The sequence below is a fragment of the Heteronotia binoei genome, chromosome 9 (genome assembly GCF_032191835.1).
Source record: "Heteronotia binoei isolate CCM8104 ecotype False Entrance Well chromosome 9, APGP_CSIRO_Hbin_v1, whole genome shotgun sequence".
Lineage (NCBI taxonomy): Eukaryota > Metazoa > Chordata > Lepidosauria > Squamata > Gekkonidae > Heteronotia > Heteronotia binoei.
This window is the reverse complement of record NC_083231.1, coordinates 16652607-16678116: the sequence shown is the minus strand read 5'-3', so window position 1 is coordinate 16678116 and position 25510 is coordinate 16652607. Positions and strand designations below refer to the sequence as shown.

Genomic DNA, 25510 nt, shown 5'->3' with positions numbered 1-25510 from the left:
TAACCTGGCCCCAATTTTTCCCATTGCCATTAAATTTAAATAAAGTGGCCCTTTATCCCACATTGTTGTCTGTCTCGTTATTCCGAATGGGGGGGGGGCAATTTCAGCGCTGCAAGGCTGCAGTCAAGGACTGAGGATTTTGTCTTCCCCTCAATATCCTCTTCTGTTCAGCCATGTTTGGATACTGAGGCGGGGTGGGGGCAGAACACACCAAACAAATGGTCTGAAGCTGTCGGGTACCACATGCTAAGATATCAGTCTGTATTTGGATGATGTTGAACAAGCAAAGCCACAATCCAGTTTTGTGTGACAAATTCCACATGTCAAACAAAAGAAGGAGAATAACTTCCTCAGTAAAATGTTTTGTCATTTCTAACGTTGGGTTGCTACAAACATATTACTATTACAAATATTCATCATGGCCCTAGTTAGTAGGGTTGACGGCACTCGGTTGGGAAATACCCAGAGATTTTTTTTGAGGAGAAGCCTGAGGAGGACAAAGTTTGGGGAGGGAAGAGACCTCAGCGGGGTTTAAATCCACACAGTCTGCCCTCCAAAGAAGTCATTTTCTCCACCAGAACAGATCTTAGTTTTCTGGAGATGAACTCTAATAGTGGGAGATTCCCAGGTGCCATCTCAAGGTTGTGAGTCCTGCTAGTCAGCAATGAATTTTGCCAGACAACCACCTTGACAAAAAAAAGGGAACCACAACATGGAGACAGAGCACATGTTTGGGCTATGGAAGGTCTGATGTTTAGTCTGTGCAGGGGTGGAATTCTAGCAGGAGCTCCCTTGCATATGAGGCCACACAACCCTGATGTAGTCAATCCTCCAAGAGCTTACAGGGCTCTTTCTTGTAAGCTCTTGGTGGATTGGCTACACCAGCGGTGTGTGGCCTCATATGCAAGGGAGCTCCTGCTAGAATTCCACCCCTGAGTCTGTGACATCCCTCAGTTGAAGAAGCTCTTGGGCAAAAGACTGGAAACAAGCCTGAACTGTGGACGCCAGTCACAGGAGACAACACCAAGCTATGTTGACCAGTAGGAATAAGGAAACTTCAGATATTTGTTGAAGGGATAAAGGAAGGTAGCTGGTTAGGAGAGAAAGCTCCATATCCCCTCCCCCAATTTGAGAATAAACAACCTCAACAGATGACTTTACGCCATCTCTGAAGAAGGGAGTTTTTATTCTAATGAAGTTCAGATGGAGGGAGATTTGATTCATGAAAACGTATCCCCCTGAAATCTTGTTGATCTCCAAGGTTTTACTGGACTACTGCAGACCAACCTTCTGAAACTATCTACAGCACCTCTCTCTCTCAAATATGCGAAAGTACGTTTTTAGTGATATCATTGTCAGTTTTTTAAGAAGTTTTGATGACATATCAACATTTTTTTAGGACAGCAGCCAAAAATAGTATTTCCCCCCCCCCTCTCTTCATAGATTTGGTTCAAACATTCCAGAATAGCACTTGATTTCTCTTAACTCATTGATCAAGTTAAGAGAAGGTGTGAACCAACCGCTCTCAGCAACGTTTGAATATGCATCCCTGTAGGACCCAGCAGAAGTTCTGTCCGCATTAGACCTTTAATCCTGCTTCAGCCCTGTCCTGAAACTGATTTTCTACACTAGAATCACAGAATCGTAAACTCATAGAGTTGGTTTCTATGATTCCATGATTCAAGTGTAGAATGTCAGTTTGGGGACAGGGCTGAACCAGGATTAAAGGTCTAGTGTGGAATCTGCCTGTGATGGTCTATTCACAGCATGTTATTGTTTGATGGAACTGATGATGCAGTCACTGAGTGATGAAGGTGCCTGCGTGAACCGATCCTAAGAGCCGAAAGTGAAGCCGTGAAAGGCGAAAGCCCCAACTGAGAGTCAACATGGTTTTGAGCTAAGATCTATGAGTTTGAATTCCCTGCTATGCCATGAACGTCACTAGAGACATTAGGCCAGAGACTCTTTTTCAATCCATACTGGATTGTTGTGAGGTAAAAAAAAAAAATGGAGAGAAGAAGAACAAAAAAAAAAATCTGAGTTGCTTTGAAGAAAGACAAGACAACACTGAGATAGACTGAGATATATGAGGGGAGCAATTCAGGGAAGTTTATCATCTTGGTCATTCTGGCTCATTCTCAGCTAGTTGAGCACCGTGGCGCAGAGTGGTTAAGCTGCAGTACTGCGGTCTGAACTCTCTGCTCACGACCTGAGTTCGATCCCAGCGGAAGCTGGTTCAGGTAGCCGGCTTAGGTTGACACAGCCTTCCATCTTTCCGAGTAAAATGAGTACCCAGTTTGCTGGGGGGGGGGGAAGTGTAGATGACTGGGGAAGGCAATGGCAAACCACCCCGTAAAAAAAGTCTGCCATGAAAACGTTGCGAAAGCAACGTCACCCCAGAGTAGGAAACGACTGCTCCTTTATCTTTAATGCAGGGAAGTTTATCATCTTGGTCATTCTGGCTCATTCTCAGCTAGTTGAAGCCAAGTTTAACTCTAGCCAGCATGTATGAAATCACTTGCGTTAGGAGGAAAAAAAAATAATCTCAACTATTATGAGAAATGAAGCAATAGCTGAAGCATCTAACGGCTTAAGCTCAAACCTAACTGAAAAGATCTTCTTGTTTGCTTTTGTGCGCGAAATTCTGGCCCTCGGTAAGACGGAACCAGGAGGAAAAAAAAAATGCTCCAAAGCTTCCACACATAACAACATTCTTGGGATTTCTGTTTCAGTGGAATGTCGCACAGTTAAAAAGAGCCCTGATCCCAGAGCGAGAAGCCGCAGCTGCATCAAGAGGACCACCAGCCAAGAGGATAAACCAGCACTGATAGATTTAATGGCAGATCACGAGAGAGATTATTGCCATTTCCCAAGCTGTATAATGGGAAAACGTGCCTAATCAGGGGAACAGGGGCCAGGTATGCTCTTCATTAGCAACAATGATGTGGGAAACCATAGCGGCTTTTGGGGCCACCCACATTGTTTAAAACATGCTTAGACTCTTCCTCCCCCCCCCTTTTCAAATTGACACACAAGCACTGTATTAACTATTCATAAGCACACAAATGTCATTTTCCTTGGACTACAAAAGGGGCATCACAGCCGCACTGAGGCACATATATATATGCTGACAGAGAGAGGGGAGAGAAAGCCACTCACAAGAGTAAAACCAATTAACCTTCTCTAATACAATCTACTGTAATGCAGCTGGAGCTTTTGGAAAGATAACTCCAGGAGAAAGAGCAACACTACCATTATGTACTTCACAGCTTTCCAGAGAATCTATCTAGAGAGGAGCTGGGTAACACCACCCCTGGACCCCCTCCGGAGGAGAACAGCGGTCTTGTCTGCAAATTTCAAAACCAAACCAACAAAAAATGCATTTGAAAAAGAAGGAATCATTTGATCAAGGAAGCAAATCATCCATTACCCCACAGGAAAAAAAAATGCTTTAGACGCAAGCTTGTCTTCTGCCTTGTTTATATGCAGTTGTAGATATGATTCACTTTGATTTCACTTCCCTTGCTGATGCAATAATACAGATTGCTCGGTTAAAATGAACAAGTCCCCCTGCAGGGCTCTTTAGGGTTGATTTGCTCCTTAGATATAAAGGGGGGAAAGCAGGTTAAGACAAGCAAGTAGGGAAAACCAGCATGGACCCATCTGTTTGCTTGGAAAGAACCAGGCAACCTTCAAAATAAATTAACACTATGGGGGCTAGACCTTTCCCAAAGCATGCTGGGTTGCCCAAAGCCCTGGCTCTTTAATTAACCACTTCACCTGCAAAAAAAAAATATCTGGGGAAGGATGCACACAGGTTTTCAGCACAGGTGGAGAATACGTCCTTAGATCCGAGAAGATCCCTAGTGGACTTGCCGACTTAGGACACAATTTTTGTTTCAGTTTTTCACATGTCTAAATGCCTCCCTAATGTTCCCTGGAAGAATGCCAAAGTCTGCAAACCATCTATGCCGTTGCAAATGGACTAGTTAGAAAAATTAATTATAGGTGCATCCTAAATTTACTTCCATGTGAAAAATCATGGAGGACTGAGCACTGGACAAATGAAGGAGCTCCTCCACGAATTCTCCTGGTGATCTTGGAGAAGTCATTATTTCTCAGCCTCCCCCCCTCCCCCCTCCAAATACACCATCTCTGATTAACTGGGATGATGATGATATCAAACTGCAGCCAAGTTATGGAGACTCCTCATGAAGATTTCAAGGCAAGAGATGATCAGAGGGGGTCTGCCATTACCTTATACTGCAAACATGGTCTTCCTTGGTGGTCTCCCATCCAAGGACTGTCCGTGACTGAATCTGCTCAATGTCCAAGCTCTGACAAGCTAACCCTTCTTCCAAGAAGCTCAGGGCAATGCCCACAGTTCTTTCCCCCTCCACTATCACCACAGACAGCCCTGTGACATATGTTAGGCAGAGAGAGAATGACTGGTCTGTGGGCACCCGATAAATTTTATAGCAAGCAGGCATTTGAACTCGTCTCCCCCCACCCCGTTCCTAGTCAAACCCTTTAACCACTGAGAAATCTGAGGAAGTGTGCATGCACATGAAAGCTCATACCCTGAATAAAACTTTGTTGGTCGTAAAGGTGCCACTGGACTCTAACTTTGTTCTACTTTAACCACTATAACACATTATTTCCAGTGGCTGCAGGGAAAAGTCTGATTTGGGGTTGGTGCTGTAGCAGTGCGATTCTTCCTCAATCTCCTTTTGTCCTCAAGACCAGCTATGCATGCGTTCTCAAAGGAAGAGACAGCCTGGTGGATGGTGTGCCTCCATGCTTTGCAATCTGAGGTTAGGTCAGACCACTGGTGATGGTTAATGCAACAGGTACCAAGGGATTTCTTCAAGGAGTCCTTGAACCTCTTCTTTGGTGCCCCTCTATTTCGATGGCCGGTGGAAAGTTCGCCATACAGGGCAATCTTGGGAAGGCGGTGGTTTTCCATCCTGGAGATATGCCCTGCCCAGCGCAGCTGCGTCTTCAACAGCAATGCCTCAATGCTTGTAACCTCCGCCCGCTTGAGGACTTCAGTTATTGGTTAGTTAATGACCAAAGACCAAACCTTCCCCCTCCCTGCCCCAGTGCTGCCCACAATAAGGTAATAAATCCAGAGTTCAACATTCACTGTATTCAGGCCTCGGATTGAGTGGGAGCTCACAGGAGCACAGCTCCTGAACCTTTTTGAGAGTCCCACCTCCTTGTCCATCGAATAGTATGTGCAGCTGCCTAACAATCCCTGGATGAGCTCCACCACCTATTTTTCTACAAAACGACCCCAGACTGTATTACCAGGAGGGTTGGATTTTGTTTTATCCAGGGCTTTTTTTGTAGCTGGAACTCCTTTGCATATCAGGCCACACACCCCTGATGTAGCCAATCCTCCTGGAGCTTTCAGTAGGCCCTGTACTAAGAGCCCTGTAAGCTCTTGGAGGATTGGCTACATCAGGGGTGTGTGGCCTGATATGCAAAGGAGTTCCTGCTACAAAAAAAGCCCTGGTTCTGTCAATGAGTCAGAAATTGCTGGATGGTTCTCACACATCTAACTTCAGATGGTGGCTTCTGTTTTGGGCCAGAGATTGAGGCTAACATCCTCCCCAAACCTACAGGAATCCCGGGTGCATGCAAACATCCCACTGAGGAATTAGACCTTTCCTGACTTGCACTATAATCGCATTCAAACCCGGAATTGTGTCTTTTTACAGTCACTCAGTGTCCTTTTATTTAATTTCCTTTTGACACAAAAGAAAAGTGTAACCGTTTGGGCAAACAGAGTGTTCTAATTGCCCATTTGTGTAAGAATGTCCAACGAACTTTCAGAGTTAATTCAAGCCTATGGCTTCGATTTCTTTTGGCTTCCCCCTCCTACAAATTACTCATTCTTCTCTCCGAAACCAAGGGATACCTAATCTCTTTTCAAAAGGGATTTATATCCCTAACTCCCACTAAATTAGAAGAGAGTACTAACGGCTAAGCTTGCGAATCTTTGGCAGCGTATGTACTAAGACTTCTTTTAATTGTCTAGCGGGATTCTTTGTTGTCCATTCTGGGTTTTTTTTTCTTTTAACCTCTAATGTTCCCTCTACTTCCTTTCCTCCTCATTGAGTCACGTTGAAACTGCAAAGAGAGAAAACCCTTCCAGACATGTTTGTACAAAGCTGCCGACATGCATGCGGAGTCTTGAAGAAGAGCACGTGGAGAGAAGGTGTTCTACACCACCGGCAGTTGTACCCCAGCAGCTCCATAGCTGGCTTTCGAATCTGCTCGCTCTCTGAAATACCAGAGACATTCTATTTAACAATTGACTGAGGACCGAAAGCCACAAGCCTTGGACAAATTCCCAGCACATAAATGCCAGATCTACCTCACATATATTCAACCAGCTGAGCTCGGGGTAAAAGTACAATGTGCAATCGCATAAATACTTTAAGTTTAAAGGTCCTCCAAGGCAACTGAGGCCAACATCCGGAAGGCTTTGTTCTAAATGTTCAATGAGCAACACTTGGAAAGATGAAAGGCTCCCATAACAACATAAGGAGAGCCCCGGCAGATCAGAACAGTAGTCCATCTAGCATTGCGTTCCACACAGTTGCCAACCAGGTTCCCTGGTGTAGGAAGAGGAGAAGAAGGAGGAGTAGGAGGAAGAGGAGACTGCAGATTTATACCCCAGCCTTCTCTCTGAATCAGAGACTCAGAGTGGCTTACACTCTCCTAAATCTTCTCCCTCCCCAACACCCTGTGAGGTGGGTGGGGCTGAGAGGGCTCTCACAGCAGCTGCCCTTTCAAGGACAATTCCTGCAATAGCTATAGCTAACCCAAGGCCATTCCAGCAGTTGTAACTGGAGGAGTGGGGAATCAAACCCGGTTCTCCCAGATAAGAGCCCACACACTTAACCGCTACACCAAACTGGCTCTCTTAAGTTCCCTGGACATGTTTCAGTTTCCTCATTTGTTTTAATGGAAGATCACCATATGTTTTCTCTTCCAAAGAAACAAAGGGGCAGGCTTAGGGTTGCCAAGTCCAATTCAAGAAATATCTGGGTACTTTGAGGGTGGAGCCAGGGGACTTTGGGAGTGTAGCCAGGAGACATTGGGGGTGGAGCCATAAGCAAAGTTATGACAAGCACAATTGAACTCCAAAGGAAGTCCTGGCCATCACATTTAAGGGGACCATATACCTTTTTAATTCCTTCCCTACGTTAGAAACAATGAAGGATAGGGACACCTTCTTTTGGGGCTCATAAAATTGGACCCCCTGGTCCAGTCTTTTTGAAACTTGGAGAGCATTTTGAAGGGACTGATCAGATACTACACTGAAAATTTGGTACCTTTACCTTAAAATATCACCCCTACAGAGCCCCAGATACCCTGGGATTAATTCTCCATTATACTCTATGGCCCAGCAGACATTTCCCTCCCCCCCATTTCTGATGACCCTGAAGCTTCGGAGGGCCTCCAAACCGGGGCTCCCCTGCCCCCACTTGGGGATTGGCACCTCTACTCATGAGTTGCTGAACTTTCAAGTTCTTCACAGTAACACAGGGCAACCAAAGGTTCAAGTTTCCCTTCACACTATGCAAACGACCTCTGCAAGGATTGTGCAACAAACGGAGGGTCTGGGCTCCTTTCACAGCCATGTTGTTCTGCCTCCTCCTCCCCCCCCCTACTCCTCTTCAGCCTTAAAGACGCAGACACACCATCCGAAGAGGAAGGCTTTCTCAAGTAGAGACTGAAGCCTCCGAAGAGGGAAAGTAGGGTTGCCAAGTCCAATTCAAGAAATATCTGGGGACTTTGGGGGTGGAGCCAGGAGACTTTGGGGTGGAGCCAGGAGACACTGGGGGCGGAGCCAGGAGCAACGGTGTGGCAAGTATAATTGAACTCCAAGGGAGTTCAGGCCATCACATTTAAAGGGACAGCACACCTTTTAGAATGCCTTCCTTCCATAGAAAATAATAGATAGGGGCACCTTCTTTTGGGGCTCATAGAAATGGACCCCCTGGTCCAATATTTTTGAAACTTGGAAGGTATTTTGGGGAGAGGCACTAGATCCTATACTGAAAATTTGACGCCTCTACCTCAAAAAACAGCCCCTCCAGAGCCCCTGACACCCGCGGATCAATTTCCCATCATTCCCTATGGGAATCGTTCCTGGAGGTGCATAATGGCTCTGGGGGTGGAGCTTCCCCCGCCGGCCAGCTGGCTGGGGGAGGGGGGAAGCCTGTAAAACCAGGGGATCCCCCGCTGGGACCTGGGGATTGGGAAGCCTAAGGGAAAGGCACAAGATGGCTAAGAGGGTGGGGCTTCCCCCGCCGGCCAGCTGACTGGGGGCGGGAAGGAGCCTGGGGAAGTGGGAGAACCCCCACTGGGACCTGGGGATTGGCAAGCCTAGGCAGGCTATATACATAGGAGCCCACACTTGGATGTGACAGGCTAGACTGAGAGCCAACAAACAGGGCATGGAGGCCAAACCCTTCCCCTGATGTTCCTCTTAGCACTGGTATTCAGAGGTTCGCTGTCTTTTAATATGGCGGTCCCCTTAACTCACTATGGTTAGTAACCATTGGCAGCCCATCAATGTATCTCCATTAATCTAACTTTCCCCAAATGTATTTGCATTCTGTGGGCACAGGGGCAGACTGGGAGGGGGGGGAACAGCTCTAAGAGGGCATGGCCACTCCCTGCCCAGCCCCACAATGCATAAAGCTCAGCTTGGTGCTGCCGTCCCCACATTATGTGGGGCTTTCCCGGGCACTGCTCATCTTGTCACTAAGATGGCCCAGCCCAAGTGGAGGAAGTGGCTATTGGTCCACTAGGAGAAGTCCCTATCACCATAATGGCCAATGCACCCATGCATGGGTACACAATCAATACACAAAGCGTTGCCTCACCTCAGCAACAGGCTGCAGCATAGGAACTTACTTCATTTTACAAGTTGCCTCTTTGCCACAAAGTATCACTCTAAGTTCCCCCCACAGATTTCAATTTCCTCGTTTGTTTTAATGGAAGAGCGTCATGTGCTTTCTATTCCAAAGAAGCAAAGGGACAGGCTATATGTATAAGAGCCCTCACTTGGACGGCCCAGGCTAGACCGATCTTGTCAGATCTCAGAAGCTAAGGAGGAGCAGGCCTGGTTAGTATTTGGGTGGGAGACCACTAGAGGTCCAGGGCTGCTACAGAGAGGCAAGCAATGACAAACCACTTCTGTTGATCTCTTCTCTTGAAAACCCTACAGGGCCTCTATAAGTTGGCTATGAAGAGGAGGAGGAAGAGGTTAGATTTATACTCCACCCTTCACTTGGATTCTCAGAGCAGCTTACGATCTCCTTTCCCTTCTCCTTCCCACAATAAGACACCCTGTGAGGTAGGTGGGGTTGAGAAAGTTCTCCAAGAACTGCTCTTGAGCAGAACAGCTCTGAGAGAATTATGGCTGACCCAAGGTCATTCCAACAGGTGCATGTGGAGGAGTGGGGAATCAAACCCGGTTCTCCCAGATAAGAGTCTGCACACTTAACCACTACACCAAACTGGCTCTTGACAACACTTCCTACTATCACATATGCATAAGAGCTCCATATGTTTACTGAAATATAGATAGGGCTCTGATTCAGGTCATATATATAAATACAAGTATGGAATCCTAGTAACAAAAGGCAAGACAGGCTTGTTGATACTGCAGCAACTCTGACACCAATTGAAAGTTGAACTCTTCCATATAGTTTAGGCAAACTCGATTCTCATCTCCTGGTGATTTTGAACAAAACTTCTCAATAGGAGATATATGGAATGTTGTAGGGTGGATTCATTGTGTCTGTTCTGGGGAGGGGGGAGGTCATTTGGGATGAGCAAACTATTCTCTATTTTTTTTTTCCCCTTTAAAATTCATTTATATTTTTTCAAATGACTTTGGCTCTCTCATTTTTGCTGTTGGTTTTTATAAAATCATTGCTAGGGTATACCCAGCTGACTTTGTGTGTGTGTGTATATGTATATATGTGTGTGTGTATATATATATATATATATATATATATATATATATATATATATATATATATATATATATATATATATATATATAATGTGGTGTATATAAAAGAACACATCAGCTAGTGATTCAATACAGATTCACTGAAGCACAAATAATGCTGAAAGTTTTATGGGAGAAATCAGTGCAAGGAAACAGAAAGTGGAATAGCAGGTTCAGTTTGCAGCAGATGGATCTGGGGAAGGGAGTTAGAGAAATCTAAAACCATTCCTGCATTTGCGACTGGAATAAGCATTGGGTAGTATAGAATTTGTAATGATCTACTCTGATTTCCATTGCCTTCTTATTTGATAGTTTCTTGTACATTAACAGTTTATTGGTTTAAAATAATTTTTTTTAAAAAAAAACATGAAACAGTACAATTATATACAGGGTTGTTTTTTTAAAAAAAATAGGTGGTGGAGCTCATTAGCATAACTCATTAGCATATGCCCCCCCAGCCAAAAGCAACCTGATGCAAGAAAGGAAAGCCCCAAGCAAGCAAGACCTGCTTGGGTTGGCTAGAGATCCTCGGGTTGGCTAGAGAGGCCTCGCTTGCTTGGGGCTCTCCTGAGCTGCCCCCCACCCCACAGTCAAAAGACCAGCAAGCCACCCACCACCCCAAATCACAAAAGAAGTGGAGAAAGGGTGGGGGGAGGCTTCTCCAGGGGTTAATGAGGGCTGCTGGGGATGTGGCAAAGCCCCTGGTGGCTGGTTGGCTGCCTGCTCTCCTAATCCAGGGATTGTTATGCAACTGCACCTACTATTCAATGGACAAGGAAGTTGGGGAGAAAGAGGGGGAACCCTTAGAAAAGTTCAGGAGCTGTGTTCCTGTGAGTGCCTGCTGAATCTGAGGCTTGATTATATATGGTTCTGCAATTCCTAGATATTATTAAAAATATCATATATTTCAAAGGGAGATAATATACTAAGTGTAAATAGTCAGTATCAATACTTTGCCATAGGTGTAAATAATTTGCAATTTTTGGAATTTCTTGTTGAGCAGTTAGATATTCCACTGCAGGAAACCATACAATATTAGAATTGGAAGGTGTATCACATCCAGCATTCAAATTAATATTGTCAGTCAATTTTGCCATTATGTAAAACTCCCAGGTTGTTTTTTTTTTTTTGTGCCACTGAGCAAGAGAAGGGGGAATTGTACTTAGAAAAGTTCCTAGCAATGTATGTTTTTGCAGCAGATAATAATAATGATGATGATGATGATGATGATGATGATGATGATGATGATGTTGTTGTTGTTGTTGTTGATGATAAAAAGATATTGGATTTATATCCCGCTCTCCACTCCGAAGAGTCTCAGAGCGGCTCACAATCTGCTTTACCTTCCTCCCCCACAACAGACACCCTGTGAGGTGGGTGGGGCTGGAGAGGGCTCTCAGAGCAGCTGCCCTTTCAAGGACAACCTCTGCCAGAGCTATGGCTAACCCAAGGCCATGCTAGCAGGTGCAAGTGGAGGAGTGGGGAATCAAACCCAGTTCTCCCAGATAAGAGTCCGCACACTTAACCACTACACCAATAATAAATAAATAATAATAAAACTCTGTCAACAGTTGCTGAGGCATATTTATGAGTGACCCAACCATTTAAGAAGAGATGTACAGGAGTTGCCAAAATATCAACATGTGAAATTATTTTAATATGAGAAATAACAGAAGACCAAAATTGTTTTAACACTAGGACACTCCTGCCAGCAATGTATTTGGTAGTTTCTAATGAGAACCAGTGTGGAATAATAGTTAAGAGCAGGTGTAAAATTCTAGCAGGAGCTCCTTTGCATATTCGGTCACATACCCTGATGTAGCCAATCCTCTGAGAGCTTACAAGGCTCTTCTTTGTAAGCTCTTGGAGGATTGGCTACATCCGAGGGTGTGGCCAAATATGCAAAGGAGCTCCTGCTGGAATTTCACCCCTGGTTAAGAGTGTTGCATTGGGATCTGGAAGACCCAAGTTTGATTTCCTATTCTTCCGTGGAAGCTTGCTGGGTGACCTTGGCCCAGTCACATTCATTCAATCTAACCTGCTGCACCGAGTTGTCGGGAGGAAAAAACGAAAATCGGGAGAGCCATGTAAGTCATTTTGGTTCCCCATTGAGGAGACAGGACAGGTATAAATGAAATAAACGCAATGAAATAATCAAGAATACGAGCCATATTTCGTAGAGGGCAGGTCGATTGAGATGATCAGCCATAGCGTGCTATTAAACTGTACCTCAGTGTTTAGAGGCACCGTACTTCTAATTACCAGATGCCAGTAATGCTTATTATGTTCACGCCTTCTTTGAGAAGTTCCAGAGACATCTGGTTGGGAGCTGGTGGGAACAGAATGCTGAACTAGGTGGACCTTTGATCGGATCCAGCAAAACGATTCCTTTAAAAAAAAAATGCTTTGCAGCTAAAAATCCCTGCTATCACAGCAGAAGTGCTGGATGATCAAAGAAAAGGAAGGTCTTACTGTAATTCCAGACCTTAAATGTGCAAATCCCATATTTGGTTAAGTTTGCACAACGTCTAACTCAGCGGGGGCTTGGTTCTGGTTAGTCATAATTAGTAACAATCGCTGGAAGGAAGAAGGCACACTCCTCTTGCCCGTGTTCTGAACTTGTGCTGGAATTTACACCCCTGCAGAACTATCTCATTAGTTGAAAGATCTGAACGTCCTGCTATGGAAAGTGTTAGCAGGCGCATATGTGTGGTTCTTTGGCATACAACTGCCAGTAGGCTGTGGAAAATCCCAAAAAAAGTTAGACTTCAAATTTCAGAATATTAAAAGAAGATATTGGATTTATATCCCACCCTATACTCTGAATCTCAGAGCCATCACAATCTCCTTTACCTCCCCTCCTCTCCACAACCGACACTCTGTGAGGTAGGTGGGGCTAAGAGAGCTCTTACAAAGCAGCTGCCCTTTCAAGGACAACTCCTACGAGAGCTATGGCTGACCCAAGGCCATTCCCAGCAGGTACAAGTGGAAGAGTGGGAAATCAAACCTGGTTCTCTCAGATAAGAATATGTGTGCTTAACCACTACACCAAACTGGCTCTCTTCCCCTGATATAAATACTTTTCCCCTGATATAAAGGCCCTACTGATGGAGCTTTCCAACTGCTTCTGCTTATGGGTCACAAAGGAAATGTGACTGTATTTTGGGAGCGGAGATCTTCATTTAACTTCAGAGACAGGTCTTTTCAGATACCCTTTTTCAGTCCTCCTGACACAAGTGATCATCATTTCACCTGAAGAGGAGCAATGTGTATTGTCAACCACAGCACGTGTGTACCAGAACTGGTACACAAGCACCAAGCCTGAAAATATCCACAGTGTCCCTCACAACAAAATGACAATCACATCTCACAGGAGGCATCCATGTTGTATTTTCACCCACAGGTGTGTGGTGAAACATAATGATTGACAAGGGCTACTGTAAACAAAATGGCTGCCTAAAAGTAAAAGAGTAGGTTTTTCTCTACTTTATGGAGTCTCAAAGCGTTTTACAATCACACACCCTTCTTTCCCCTACAATAGACTCCTCGAGTGGTAGTACGTGGCTGCCGGTGGGGGTCCCCAATTCTCTTCCTGGGAGACTTCAGTGCAAGCACACCATGATGATGTCACCCAGAAGTGATATCATCATGCCGGGCATGTCGTGCAGGGGACACGCTATCATTTTGAAGGAAAATACCATAGAGTTTTTTACCCAAATGCTTGATCATCCCCAGTGTGACATACCCGGCATGATGACATCATCTCCCAGTGATGTCATTATGCCAAGCGTATCAGGCACGCCGGAGCTCTTCAGGGTGGGGTTCTCCCTGGCAGCCAGCTCTGTGGAGGCGATTTGGAGGCCCCAAAAGCAGGGGAACACCCACCCCGATTGGGGGATGACAACCCTATGTGGTAGGTGGGGCTGAGAGAGTTCTGAGGGAACTGGGCCTGACCCAAGGTCACCCAGCTGTCTTCGTGTGCAAGAGTGGGGAGTCCACTGCAATTAACCACTACACCATGGTGCCTGAAAAATTACTCGCTATCTTCACTCAGAGAAGGAAAGAAACGAAGGGCAGAAGTTCTGCTTTGTGCTATTATGGGGGAAAGAGTTCCTAGATATGCATGTTTCAACAAAGAGTGGCTGTGGAATGCAGATTCCCACTGAAGTGGAGGAGGGAGCCTTCTCTAGATTCCTGGGCACTTTTCAGAGCTACCCTACAACTGCTGGATGAAGCCATTAAGCAGGCCCATCTCTCTCATTCAGTAAACATAAGCTTTGAATTTCTCCAAACGTGTCTTTCCCAGACTTCTAAATCCCTTCACTTCAGGGTACAAGCTGACTATAAACTGACAGAGGACAGCACATTCGTCAGCAGAGGACGTCCTCTCTCCCTTTTTCAATTGTCTTTGTGCTTTCCCCCCCCCCTTTTTTACTAAAAGTCGGAAAGACTTTGTGGCTGTCCTTAGACACAGAGGCTGGGCTACTGTGCAGGAGAGCTACTGTTTACCCCAATGGCGTATGAGTAGTTTCAAACAAGAGGATTTATAACACACACCCTTGCTGTGGATATTGCTGTATGTCATTGAAACAGCTTCTTCTTTTTTAAGGCAATGTTAACAGGAATCACTAATCCTAGGCAAACACAGGGAACAAGTCTGAACAACAATTTGGAACTGATCTGAATGCTGAGGAGCCACAGGGAGCTGTCTCGTCGCAGAACACAGGCCTGACTTCCATAATTTAGCATTCCGTGTTCGAAACACCTCGCCTGCCATGCCGGAGAATTCTAGACAGGCCTCATCCCTGTCCTTAATGTGTCAAGTTTCCAGGTGCTTTCCGACATCTAGGTGACAGATCAAAGAGGGTACCCCATTTCATCATTTGAGGAAGCGTGCATGCACACAAAAGCGTCCAATTCTGAATAAACCTTTGTCGGTCTTAAAGGTGCCACTGGACTCCAACTTTGCACATGCTAGTGTTAGTATTTCTCTCTGCTCTTTAGATAGGGTTGCCAAGTCCCCCGTGGGCGCCAGTGGGGACTTGCTTCATGTGCGCTTTGTGTGCGCAGCACGATGACGTCACCCACAAGTGATGTCATTGTACTGATGACGTTGCGCGCCGGCCGCTCTAGGCATTTCCAGGAAAACTCTATGGTTTTCCTGAACTCTCCAGCAATTTGGGAGGGGAAAACTCTATAGTACCTATTGTAACATAGAGTTGTCCCTCCCAAATTGCTATAGAGCGTCCGGGAAAACCATAGAGTTTTCCTGGAAATGCCTAGAGCGGCCGGCGCGCAACGTCATCAGTACAATGACATCACTTGTGGGTGATGTCATTGCGCCAGCGACATCAGGGGAGGTTCCCCCCACCAGCCTAATGTGGGCTGGCAGGTTGGGAACCTCCAGGGCGGGAGAATGACAGTTAACCATGTCTATACGGCCTAATGGCACAATCCAGTAGTATGTTCTTATGTGCAAGTTCCACTGAAATGAAATGGGAGTGACACAACTGCCCAATAGCATTCTTAGAAAGTTCCCACTCATTTTAATAGGATTTGAATGGAACTTCTCTGGGGTTGTGCTACAAATGTATAAATACATTTCTCTCTGAGATCTTGCACGGTGAAGTGGCTAACAGCAGCAGACCCTAATCTGAAGAACTGAGTTTGATTCCCTGCTCCTCCATATGAAGTCTGCTGGCTGGTGACCCTGAGCCAGTCACAGCTCTTTCGGAACTCTCTCACACACACCCCATCCCGCACGGTGCCTGTTGTGGGGAGAGGAAGGTAAGCCACTTTGAGACTGATTTCTCACTAGCAGTTGTTCCACCCCCAGGCTTCTGCTTTCTCTGGTTCAAGAGATCGATTCCCCACCAGTTGCTACGTGGGCGCATTTTGATCGGCAGCTCCCTTCAATTTCTCTCGTGGCTTCCTGCTCTTGTTTTGTAGAGATCCGGAAGACCTGAGGAAAAGTGGAGGGAGCCGTGGATCAAAATGCACGCACACCGCAACTGGTGGGGAATTGATTGCTTTTGCTGGGGAAAGCAGAAGCTCAAGGGTGGAGCAACTGCTAGCGAGGATGTTGTGTATGAGGACCAAACTGAAGACTGCTTTGGGTGTTCCTGCCGGGCTCATTGGAGCCATAAGGACTGAGCTTGGGGACTCGGGAGCAATGGGCAACAGGATCCAAATCCCCGTTGCCCTGCACCAATCACAGGCCTCCTGCTGGTTTGAATGATCCAATAACGTGTTTGCACGGGAACCCTGAGTTGTATATAGTTAGCCCCGTTGGCCCAGTTCATCAGTCTTTTAGTGCAGCCCTACACTTGCTGTACTTAATAAAGAGCCATGATCACCACCACCTCGCTTCTTCCATGCATTGAACCCACTATTTGATAGAGGAATTGGCCTGAGACTCCTTAAGGTAGAGAAGAGTGGGTTATAAAGGTAGAGAAGAGTGGGTTATAAAAACCCATCTTTGCTCAAGACTCACAGTGTAGCATTTGCTGCTGTTGTTTAACCTAAGTGACAAGTTCATGATTTGAAAACAGGCCAAGGCCTTTGATAGATTTGGAAGAGCCGGATGTACATTTGTATCTTTCACGTGAAGGGCTATAGTCACAAGTTGTTCCTGACTTGTGTGTGTCTACAGCAGTGAGGATCAGCTGGATGAGTACAACACACATCACACCCATTCTCCTACCTCTATCCCCAGATCGACATTTTTTTGAGGAGAGGGGCAATTTTTTTTAAAAAAATGATGCCATTCTATCTTATTGTCCCATAGAATGCAATGAACTCCATATGCAATTTGGTGCCCCCCCTCCATTGGCGCCCAGGGCCAGCACCTCCCCCCCCACCGGCCCTTCCTAGATTTGGCCCTGAATTGAACATCTGAAGTCAGAAGCCAGCAACAAAGACAGATTAAAAAAAAAAACATGAAAATTTGGTTCTTGTTTGGGAGGAAGAGGAGGAATGGAAATTCAGCATGCACCCACATTAAAAGCTCGCCATGCACAACCCCATCAGCTATCAGGATTCTAAACAAACATAACCCATGAGTGGCCAACGGGCTTCAGTCCCCCATGTTTTCTACAGTCCATTAATTCTAGAGATGGCAGTAAGCAGAATCATACGGCATACCGTATATTGTAGAGCCAGGACAAGCAAGCTTAAAAGCTGGAATTGAAGCATAGGGGAAAGGAAGGAAGGGGGAAAAAAAAAAAACCCTCTTTCTCTCAAATGTCAAATGTTACATTTACAGCCTAGCAAAAGTACACTGCCTCTTGTTCTGACATTACCTACAGGCCAGTGCCAACAGTAATTACTGGAGGCAGATGACATGCTGAGACAGAAAAGTCAAATGTAGACAGGGACAAAAGATGGCCTATTTCAGTACGGCACTGTTTCTATCACAATGGCTCCCACTTTCTGAAGGGCCCGCGCCAGTGTTTCGATACTTAGAAGGAGAAACTTGCTAGGCTCCACCTGAGTTGGGAAGCAGCTATGAAAAGCGGGGAACCCACGAGGACTTGTGGGATCGCTTCATTTCCCCCGTATCGCTCTGCTCATGAAGCAGAGGAATAACAAGGTCCGTACAGACTTACTGGTATGAAGCGTGGTTTACTTTCTGGTACCAGAAGGTAGGACCCAATCGGGCACGGGCCCCCAAATTGACTGAGTTCCAATCATTCTACATACAGGCAGTTTTATTCACACAGAAAACAAGCAGGCAGGCTTATCTGATTTCAAGGGGTCCTGCCTCCACTAAGTTCCCCCTGGTAAAATTCCATGACAAAGCTTCCTTACTTATCTATATACAGCAAGTCGCCTGTAGGAGGCTGTTTCTCTTATCTTAGTTAGCCAGCTTCAGGCGCACACCCGCTCTGCTGTGACCAGCTCTTTAATGGAAAATTACAGCAGGCATCGTTAAGACAAAGCATGCTCTTATTCAATATGGCAATTACTATTATTGGGGGTATTAATTCATTATTCAGGGGCTCCCCTTCACTCACATTCTTTCCTTTTTCTCTCCTCCTGGCAGCCCCATGTCCTCCCCCCTTCCCCTGCTTCCTCTTCTCCTTCTCACACTCATCAACCACCCTTTCTTTGATCTTTCACCTGGTCTTCAATGTTATGTATTTGTATTTGTGGAACCAAAACAGTTTACATATTTCTCCTCTCCTCCACTTTATCCTGACGCAAACCTGTGAGGTAGATTAGACTGAGACAGAGTACCAGGCCCATGGACACTCAGTAAGCACCTACAGCAGAGCAGGGATTTGAACCTGGGTTTCCCAGATCCCACTTTCACACTCTAACTCAGGGGTGTCAAATGCACAGCCCATGGGTCCCGTCAGGCCCCCAGAGGGCTCCTATCAGGCCCGCAAGCAACTCATTGCCATCTGCTTCTTTCTCTCTCTCTCTTGCTTTTGTCTGCATTCCATCTTTCTTTGCCAGGCTTCCTCAGTCACATAGGAGCTCCCAGGGGTGGAATTCTAGCAGGAGCTCCGAAGAAGAAGAAGAAGAAGAAGAAGAAGAAGAAGAAGAAGAAGAAGAAGAAGAAGAAGAAGAAGAAGAAGAAGAAGAAGAAGAAGAAGAAGAAGAAGAAGAAGAAGAAGAAGATATTGGATTTATATCCCGCCCTCCACTCCGAAGAGTCTCAGAGCGGCTCACAATCTCCTTTACCTTCCTCCCCCACAACAGACACCCTGTGAGGTGGGTGGGGCTGGAGAGGGCTCTCACAGCAGCTGCCCTTTCAAGGACAACCTCTGCCAGAGCTATGGCTGACCCAAGGCCATTCCAGCAGGTGCAAGTGGAGGAGTGGGGAATCAAACCCGGTTCTCCCAGATAAGAGTCCGCACACTTAACCACTACACCAAACTGGCTCTTTGCATATTGGGCCACACACCCCTGATATAGCCAATCTTCCTGGAGTTTACAAGGCTCTTTTTTGTAAGCTCCTGGAGGATTGGCTATATCAGGGTTGTGTGGCCTAATATGCAAAGGAGCTCCTGCTAGAATTCCACCCCTGGGGGCTACAGAGGAAAGCTTCTTCTTTTTTCCTTTGGCTGACCAGCACATGAAACAACTTGTGTACAAAAGCTCACAATGCCCAGCCATTTCATGTTTTCCTCTGGGTCGTAGGCTCAAAGCATTGACCATGAGATTTCTAGTATGAATGTCAATAAATCCAAAGTGGGGTTGCAACTTACAGATACACACCTGAATAACACCTGAGCAGCAAACTTGAGATTGCTTCAACACGTACAATTGTCTCCCTATTTGAATGCAATAATTCAGAGCAAGAGGCATCGGATACCGTTATCAGAGACTGTTAAATTAACAAAATACTGCAAGTGCTAATCTTTTAATGATTCTTTAATTGTGTTTGTCTGTGCCCTTATATCTCACTACCTAGAATTACATTTTGTGACACATATGGCCCAGCCCAGCCCAACAAGATCTCATTTATGTCAGGTCCAGCCTCATAACAAATTAGTTTGACACTCCTGCTCTAACTATTAGATCACACTGGCTCTCAGTCACCTGCCAGCAGTTTCTACCTCAGGTAAGCAGGCCCAAGTCACACCAAAAAAATTGTGGCAACAAGTCCCTCAAGGGAGTTGTGTGGTAGACGCTGATGGGCCTGACCGAGTTGTGTAAATTGTGCGGAGGCTGGTGCTAGGCCCAGGCAAGCTGTATGACAATACCTTATCTGGTAGCCACTGCCATGGCTGGGTGAATCATGCAAATTGCCTAACAGCAAGTTGTCTGGTGCTTGTTGCTGGCCCTGACCCCGATGAGTCCTTTCTCCAGGACATGAGGGAAGGGAGTAGGGATCAACCTGGAAGCACCCCTCCCCCATTTTTTACTGACAGAAACCAATGTTTGAAGGTTGTCAGTGTTGTAGTGGTTGCCTAGCAACCCCACAATGGCAACTGAGATTTCACAGCTTTTTTTAGATGTATAGGCACTATCGCTATATGGGAGAACCCCTGTTTTAAAACAAACAAACAAACAGCCCAAAAATCCCTTCATCCCCAGAGAAAGAGCTTTTCAGGGGGCTGACCAGGGAAGGGACAGGCAACAAAAATTCCCTCCATGCAAAGAATGGATGTTGTTTTGATGTTTAACGTTCAATATAGTTGACTGGGCTCTAAACCAGGAGTGTCAAACACGCAGCCCAAGGGACGAATCATGCCTCTGGAAGGCTCCTATCAGGCTCCCAAGCAACTGGCTGTCATCTGCTTCCTTCTGCCTCTCGTGTTTCCATCTGTATAACAGCTTGCTTTGCAAGGCTTGCTCAATTGCACAGAAGCCACAGAGCAAAAACTCTTATTTTCTCCATTGGCTGAGGATCCTCCCTTGGGGAGGAAGGGGAGAGGGAGAACTTGCCTTGCCAGGCTCTTACAAGTACATAACAGAACTACTGAGCCAAGTCTCTCTTCCTTCTGCTGGCTGAGGCTCCTCCCCCTCCCCCTAGGGAAGGAAGGAAAGAGCCAGAGCTTCCTTTGCCCAGTTCCCTCAATCCCATGGGAGAGATACAAAGAAAGCACCTTTAAGGCCAATGAGCGCTAATGTTTTAAGCATGTTTTAAGACTTAAAAAAAAACCCTTTAATTGTGTTTGTGTCCTTTATAAAGTATATATCTCTGCTATTTAATCTGAAATAGGTACACACATGGCCCAGCCCGACATGGCCCGACAAGGTCTCATTTATGTCAGATCCAGCCCTCATAACAAATGAGTTTGACACCCCTGTTCTAAACTTTGCCTGGAAGCATCTCCGCAACTGAATTGTCTTTATCTCTCATATAACAATCTAAAATGACACCCTACTCTCTGAAAACAAGTACCCCAATCAGAACCTTCACAGATATGTGGAGTCCTTAAAGGAGATTCTACAGAAAGAATAACTAGCCAATTTTTCTTCATTCAAGTATATTGTTGTTGGCGAAAGGGAGCAATGGAAAAAACAGCTTCATCCAGCTGTTCTGCTGTTTTACTGTTATTGCTACTTACATTTCATTTATTATAGAAAACGTTCGGCATTAATATAACTATTCGGGGGAAAGGAAATCACAAGGAAAAGCATTCAATGCCAACGTAAGTCTCCAAAAGAAGCAAACGGGAGACAGAGAAAACCAAAGAACTGAACCTATGCGGGATCTGAAGCAAGACATCAGCCGCCCAGACTTACACCTCTACACAAATATCATTGGCACACGTATTGTTTCGCTTGCAGCTATCAGCCCGTACCCTGACATTCGATAACTGAGGGCCTCGGTCCAAAGAACAGCAAAATCAATACAACTGACTTCAAAAGATTTCCGATCTGGGGGAATCGAACAAGAGGGCAGCAGGAAATTGGGCAGAGCTGTTCTACTGAATCCAACGGCAACATTTAAAAGGACAGCGCTTTCTACTTAATTTTAAGCACACAACAAAAAAGAGAAAAAAGAAAAGAAAGCAACACTCGGTGGGTGGGGGGGCGGGATCATATTCAACCACTGAAAACATTACACTGCCAGAAAAATTAAACACAGCACAGGGAAATGCGATGCAATATTGTCCTTGCTATAACCCCGCCCTCCATCCCCAAGTTTAAATGAGACATTCTAGTATCATTTTCTACAGTGGAATGGGAAATACTCCCCCCCCCCTTTATAATTCACATGCCTTCAAAATGTGTCAATGCAGTATATTCCTTTTATGTGTATATATGATATCAGTAGCCTACTACAAAAGGCAGACAGTGCAAATGCCTGATATTAGCATCTACAGGCAAATGGTTATCATAAGGGGTGGAATTCTAGCAGGAGCTCCTTTGCATATTAGGCCACACACCCCTGATGTAGCCAATCCTCCAAGAGTTTACAAGACTCTTTTTTGTAAGCTCTTGGAGGATTGGCTACATCAGCGGTGTGTGGCCTAATATGCAAAGGAGCTCCTGCTAGAATTCCACCCCTGGTTATCATCCAGTGAATACAACCAGAGCTGGGAATCTCCCATTCACTCATACGCTTGCGCTTGAGGATCTTTGGGCCGTCCACAGCAGACTGTGGATTATGGAGGCATCACAAGCTTTTTGGACGAATACGTTGCTTCTCATTCTCCCCTCCCCCTTTGCCATAAATATGTTATCTTTAAATGAAGCCAAGTTTGAAAACGGTACGCGTACATTTAGAGAAATGACAACGTCTAGAGGGAACCTTCAGGGCCTGTTTTCTTTTAGCCGATGCTGAACACATACTATTCCTGAAGTCATAATAACCGATTGCTCAAAGCACAATCCCAAACAAGAAAACGAAACAAAGATAACGTATCTCTTTCTCAGGGATAGTTAAAATAGGTTTCACCAGTTCTGAACTGGTCTTTTCTTTAGATGCAACACATCTCTCAGCAATACTGTTTAAAACCCAAGTTCGATTTTTTTTAAAGTTATATGGTTATTTTTTTCCCCTATATTATTACATTTGGCCAGTTCTATTACAGTATTACAAATGCAACCAAGTCAGAGTTCAGCACATTGGAGTCCCAATGATTTCAAAGGAAAAGCTGTTTTATTGTTGTCAGGGCTCTTTTTCTAGCAGGAGCTCCTCTGCATATTAGGCCACGCCCCCCTGATGTAGCCAATCCTCCTGGAGCTTACAGTAGGCCCTGTGCTAAGAGCCCTGGAGGAGTGGCTACATCAGGGGTGTGTGGCCTAATATGCAAAGAAACTCCTGCCAGAATTCCACCCCTGCTCCTTTGCATATTAGGCCACACACCCCTGATGTAGCCAATCCTCCTGGAGCTTCCAGTAGGCCCTGTGAGAAGAGCCCTGTAAGGAATTCTAGCAGGACCTCCTCTGCATATTAGGCCACGCCCCCCTGATGTAGCCAATCCTCTTGGAGCTTACAGTAGGCCCTGTATGAAAAGCCCTCTAAGCTCATGGGGGATTGGCTACATCAGGGGGCGTGGCCTAATATGCAGAGGAGCTCTTGCTAGGAAAAAGAGCCCTGATTGTTGTAAGCTGCTCTGAGCCCGCTTGTGGGATCGGGCAGGATATAAATTTTAAAAATCAAATTAAGCCAGCAGCCATGGAAACCAAAGGGAATGCAAAGCGCTTCAATGAGACCGGATTGCACCTTTTAAAACTATTTTAAATAGGTCTTCTTTTCCGAACTGACCTCTCGGGTAAGTCTACTTTATGTGGACTCGCTCATGTAAATCGAGTGTTGGGTGTGCGTGTGTGTGTTGTGTTTGCCCCTACCATTTTCCATATGCTCTGCCTCACCAACACTGCCATCCGGCGTAGTCCTTTCGTAGTTGTCCTCTGGGAGTGGAAGGGCACCCAGCCTCGGCCCGGAAGAGCTCTTACTGCTCGGTGTCTCTGACTCCTCCAGACCGCTGTCATAGCAACTCTGCAATGACCCTTGATGCGGGTCCTGAGGCTGACTCACAACTGAAAACGTCACTCTACGAAATGGCTGCAAAAAGAAAAGACGTCTGAATGTCACTTTTTTGAGAGGCAGGGTCTTCGAGAAAGCCATTCTTAACAACACACACGCACACACAAAATCCCAATCTCACAAAACCCAGATCGAGCCCCTTCCACCCCCTCCCGTTCTCTGACTAAGGATCTAAACTTGTAGCAGGAACCTTTGGTGTTGGGAGGGTTGCCAAGTCCCATTCAAGAAACATTTGGGGACTTTGAGGGTGGATCCAGGAAACATTGGGGGTGGAGCCAGGAACAAAGTTGTGACAAGCATAATTGAATGCCAAAGGGAGTTCTCACCATTACCTTTAAAGGGACTGCACACCTTTGAAATGCCTTCCCTCCCTTTGGAAATAATGGTTAAGGGGCACCTTCTTTTGAGGCTCATAGGATTGGACCCCCTGGTTCAATCTTTTTTGAAACTTGGAGGATACTTTGAGGAGAGGAACTGGATGCTATGCTGAAACTTTCGTGCCTCTATCTCAAAAAAACAGCCCCCCCCCCCGAGCCCCAGATACCAGTGGATCAATTCTCCATTATACCTTATGGGAATCTGTCTCCATAGGGGATAATGGAGTGACCGGCAGACATTCCCCCCTCCCCCGCTTTCTGATGACCCTAAAGCAGGGGGATGGCCTCCAAACCGGAGGATCCCCTGCCCCCAGCTGGGGATTGGCAACCCTAGGTGTAGGCCTATAAAGCCTTCATTTAAATGCCTGGCACTTGTTGAATGACCTACAGTCACAGGATCTTCACTCAAGGTTAATATTGAAAGGTACGGAAGATCAAGGTTGTTCTGAGAGTATGAAGCAGACCTCTCAAGGGAGACATGCAGCTGGTTCACACATACATCGTGTTACTTAATTCCTCTATGCTGGGCTATGTCGGAAATTAATGGTGTGATCTGACTCTAGGGTTGCTGGATCAGTGTCGGAAAATACCTGGAGACTTTGGGGGTGGATCCGGGAGAGGGTGGGGTTTGGGGAGGGGCCCCAGCATGGTCCAATGCCATAAAGTCCACCCTTCAAAGCAGCCATTTTCTCCAAGGGGGCTGATCTCTGCCAGCTGGAGATCAGTTGTCAAAGTGGGAGATTTTCAGGCCCCACCCAGAGGCTGGCAACCCTATTGGACTCCAAGAAGGGGGAAATAGATTGGGGGTGATGTGAGAGGATAGGGAAGTTCTCTCTGTGGAATCAGATCTGTGATGGCCCATCCGCTCATGCATATTATCGCTTGATACTGCAGTGTGAAAGAAGCCCACAGAGATAGAAGTTTCTGAGACCGTAAATACTCCAGTTGGATTTTCATATAAGAAGAACATAAGAGGTGCCCAGATTCCCAGTGTTTGGTTCCTGCAGTGGCCCATCAGTGGTCCTGGAGAGCCCAACACAACATGGAGGCCAAGGCATCCCTTTGATGTTGCCTCCTACACTAACATTCAGGAGCAAATATCTCTCTTCCAGGGCACTGGATGAGGGTTGATGAATCTCACAATGGAAGCAAGAGCTCCTAAATGTTACTGGGGAAGGAAAGGGCTGAACTTGCAATGGGATGCAGTTTCTGTTGTTGTAGACCCATGATGGACATCACGTTTCTTGTACCAGAGTGAGGAGACAAATCTCTAACCTTTGCAGTTATCTACCAATGATGGCTGGGAAGTGACCAGTGTTCCCTCTAAGTTGAGTTAGCCTGAGCTAGCTCACAGATTTTTAGCTTCCAGCTCACACATGTTTTTTGTCTTAGCTCAGGAAGGATGACCTCAAAGCACTCTAATTTATGCAGGAGCTCACAACTTTAATGCAGGTAGCTCACAAAGCAGCTTAAAGGAAACGGTGGAAGTGACCCTTTACTTTTCAGAAGCTTTTCAGTTCCGGGGTTCCTCTCCTAAAGAAGCTATAAAGAACATCTACTGTGAGGTGACTCCCACCTGCTGGTTTTCTTTGACCCTAGGCTAAGAACACTGCAAGCAAACAAAGCATTGGGTCA

General features: G+C 45.9%; 1 protein-coding gene across 1 annotated transcript in view; it reads right to left on the bottom strand.

The window, feature by feature from the left end:
• The window catches only part of PCDH7 (protocadherin 7), a 632827-nt gene that overhangs the window by 293529 nt on the left and 313788 nt on the right, over positions 1 to 25510 (bottom strand). The window contains exon 3 of the mRNA XM_060247354.1: positions 23300 to 23516. Within this exon, the coding sequence (XP_060103337.1) occupies positions 23300 to 23516 (217 nt within the window). The remainder of the gene's footprint in view (positions 1 to 23299; positions 23517 to 25510) is intronic.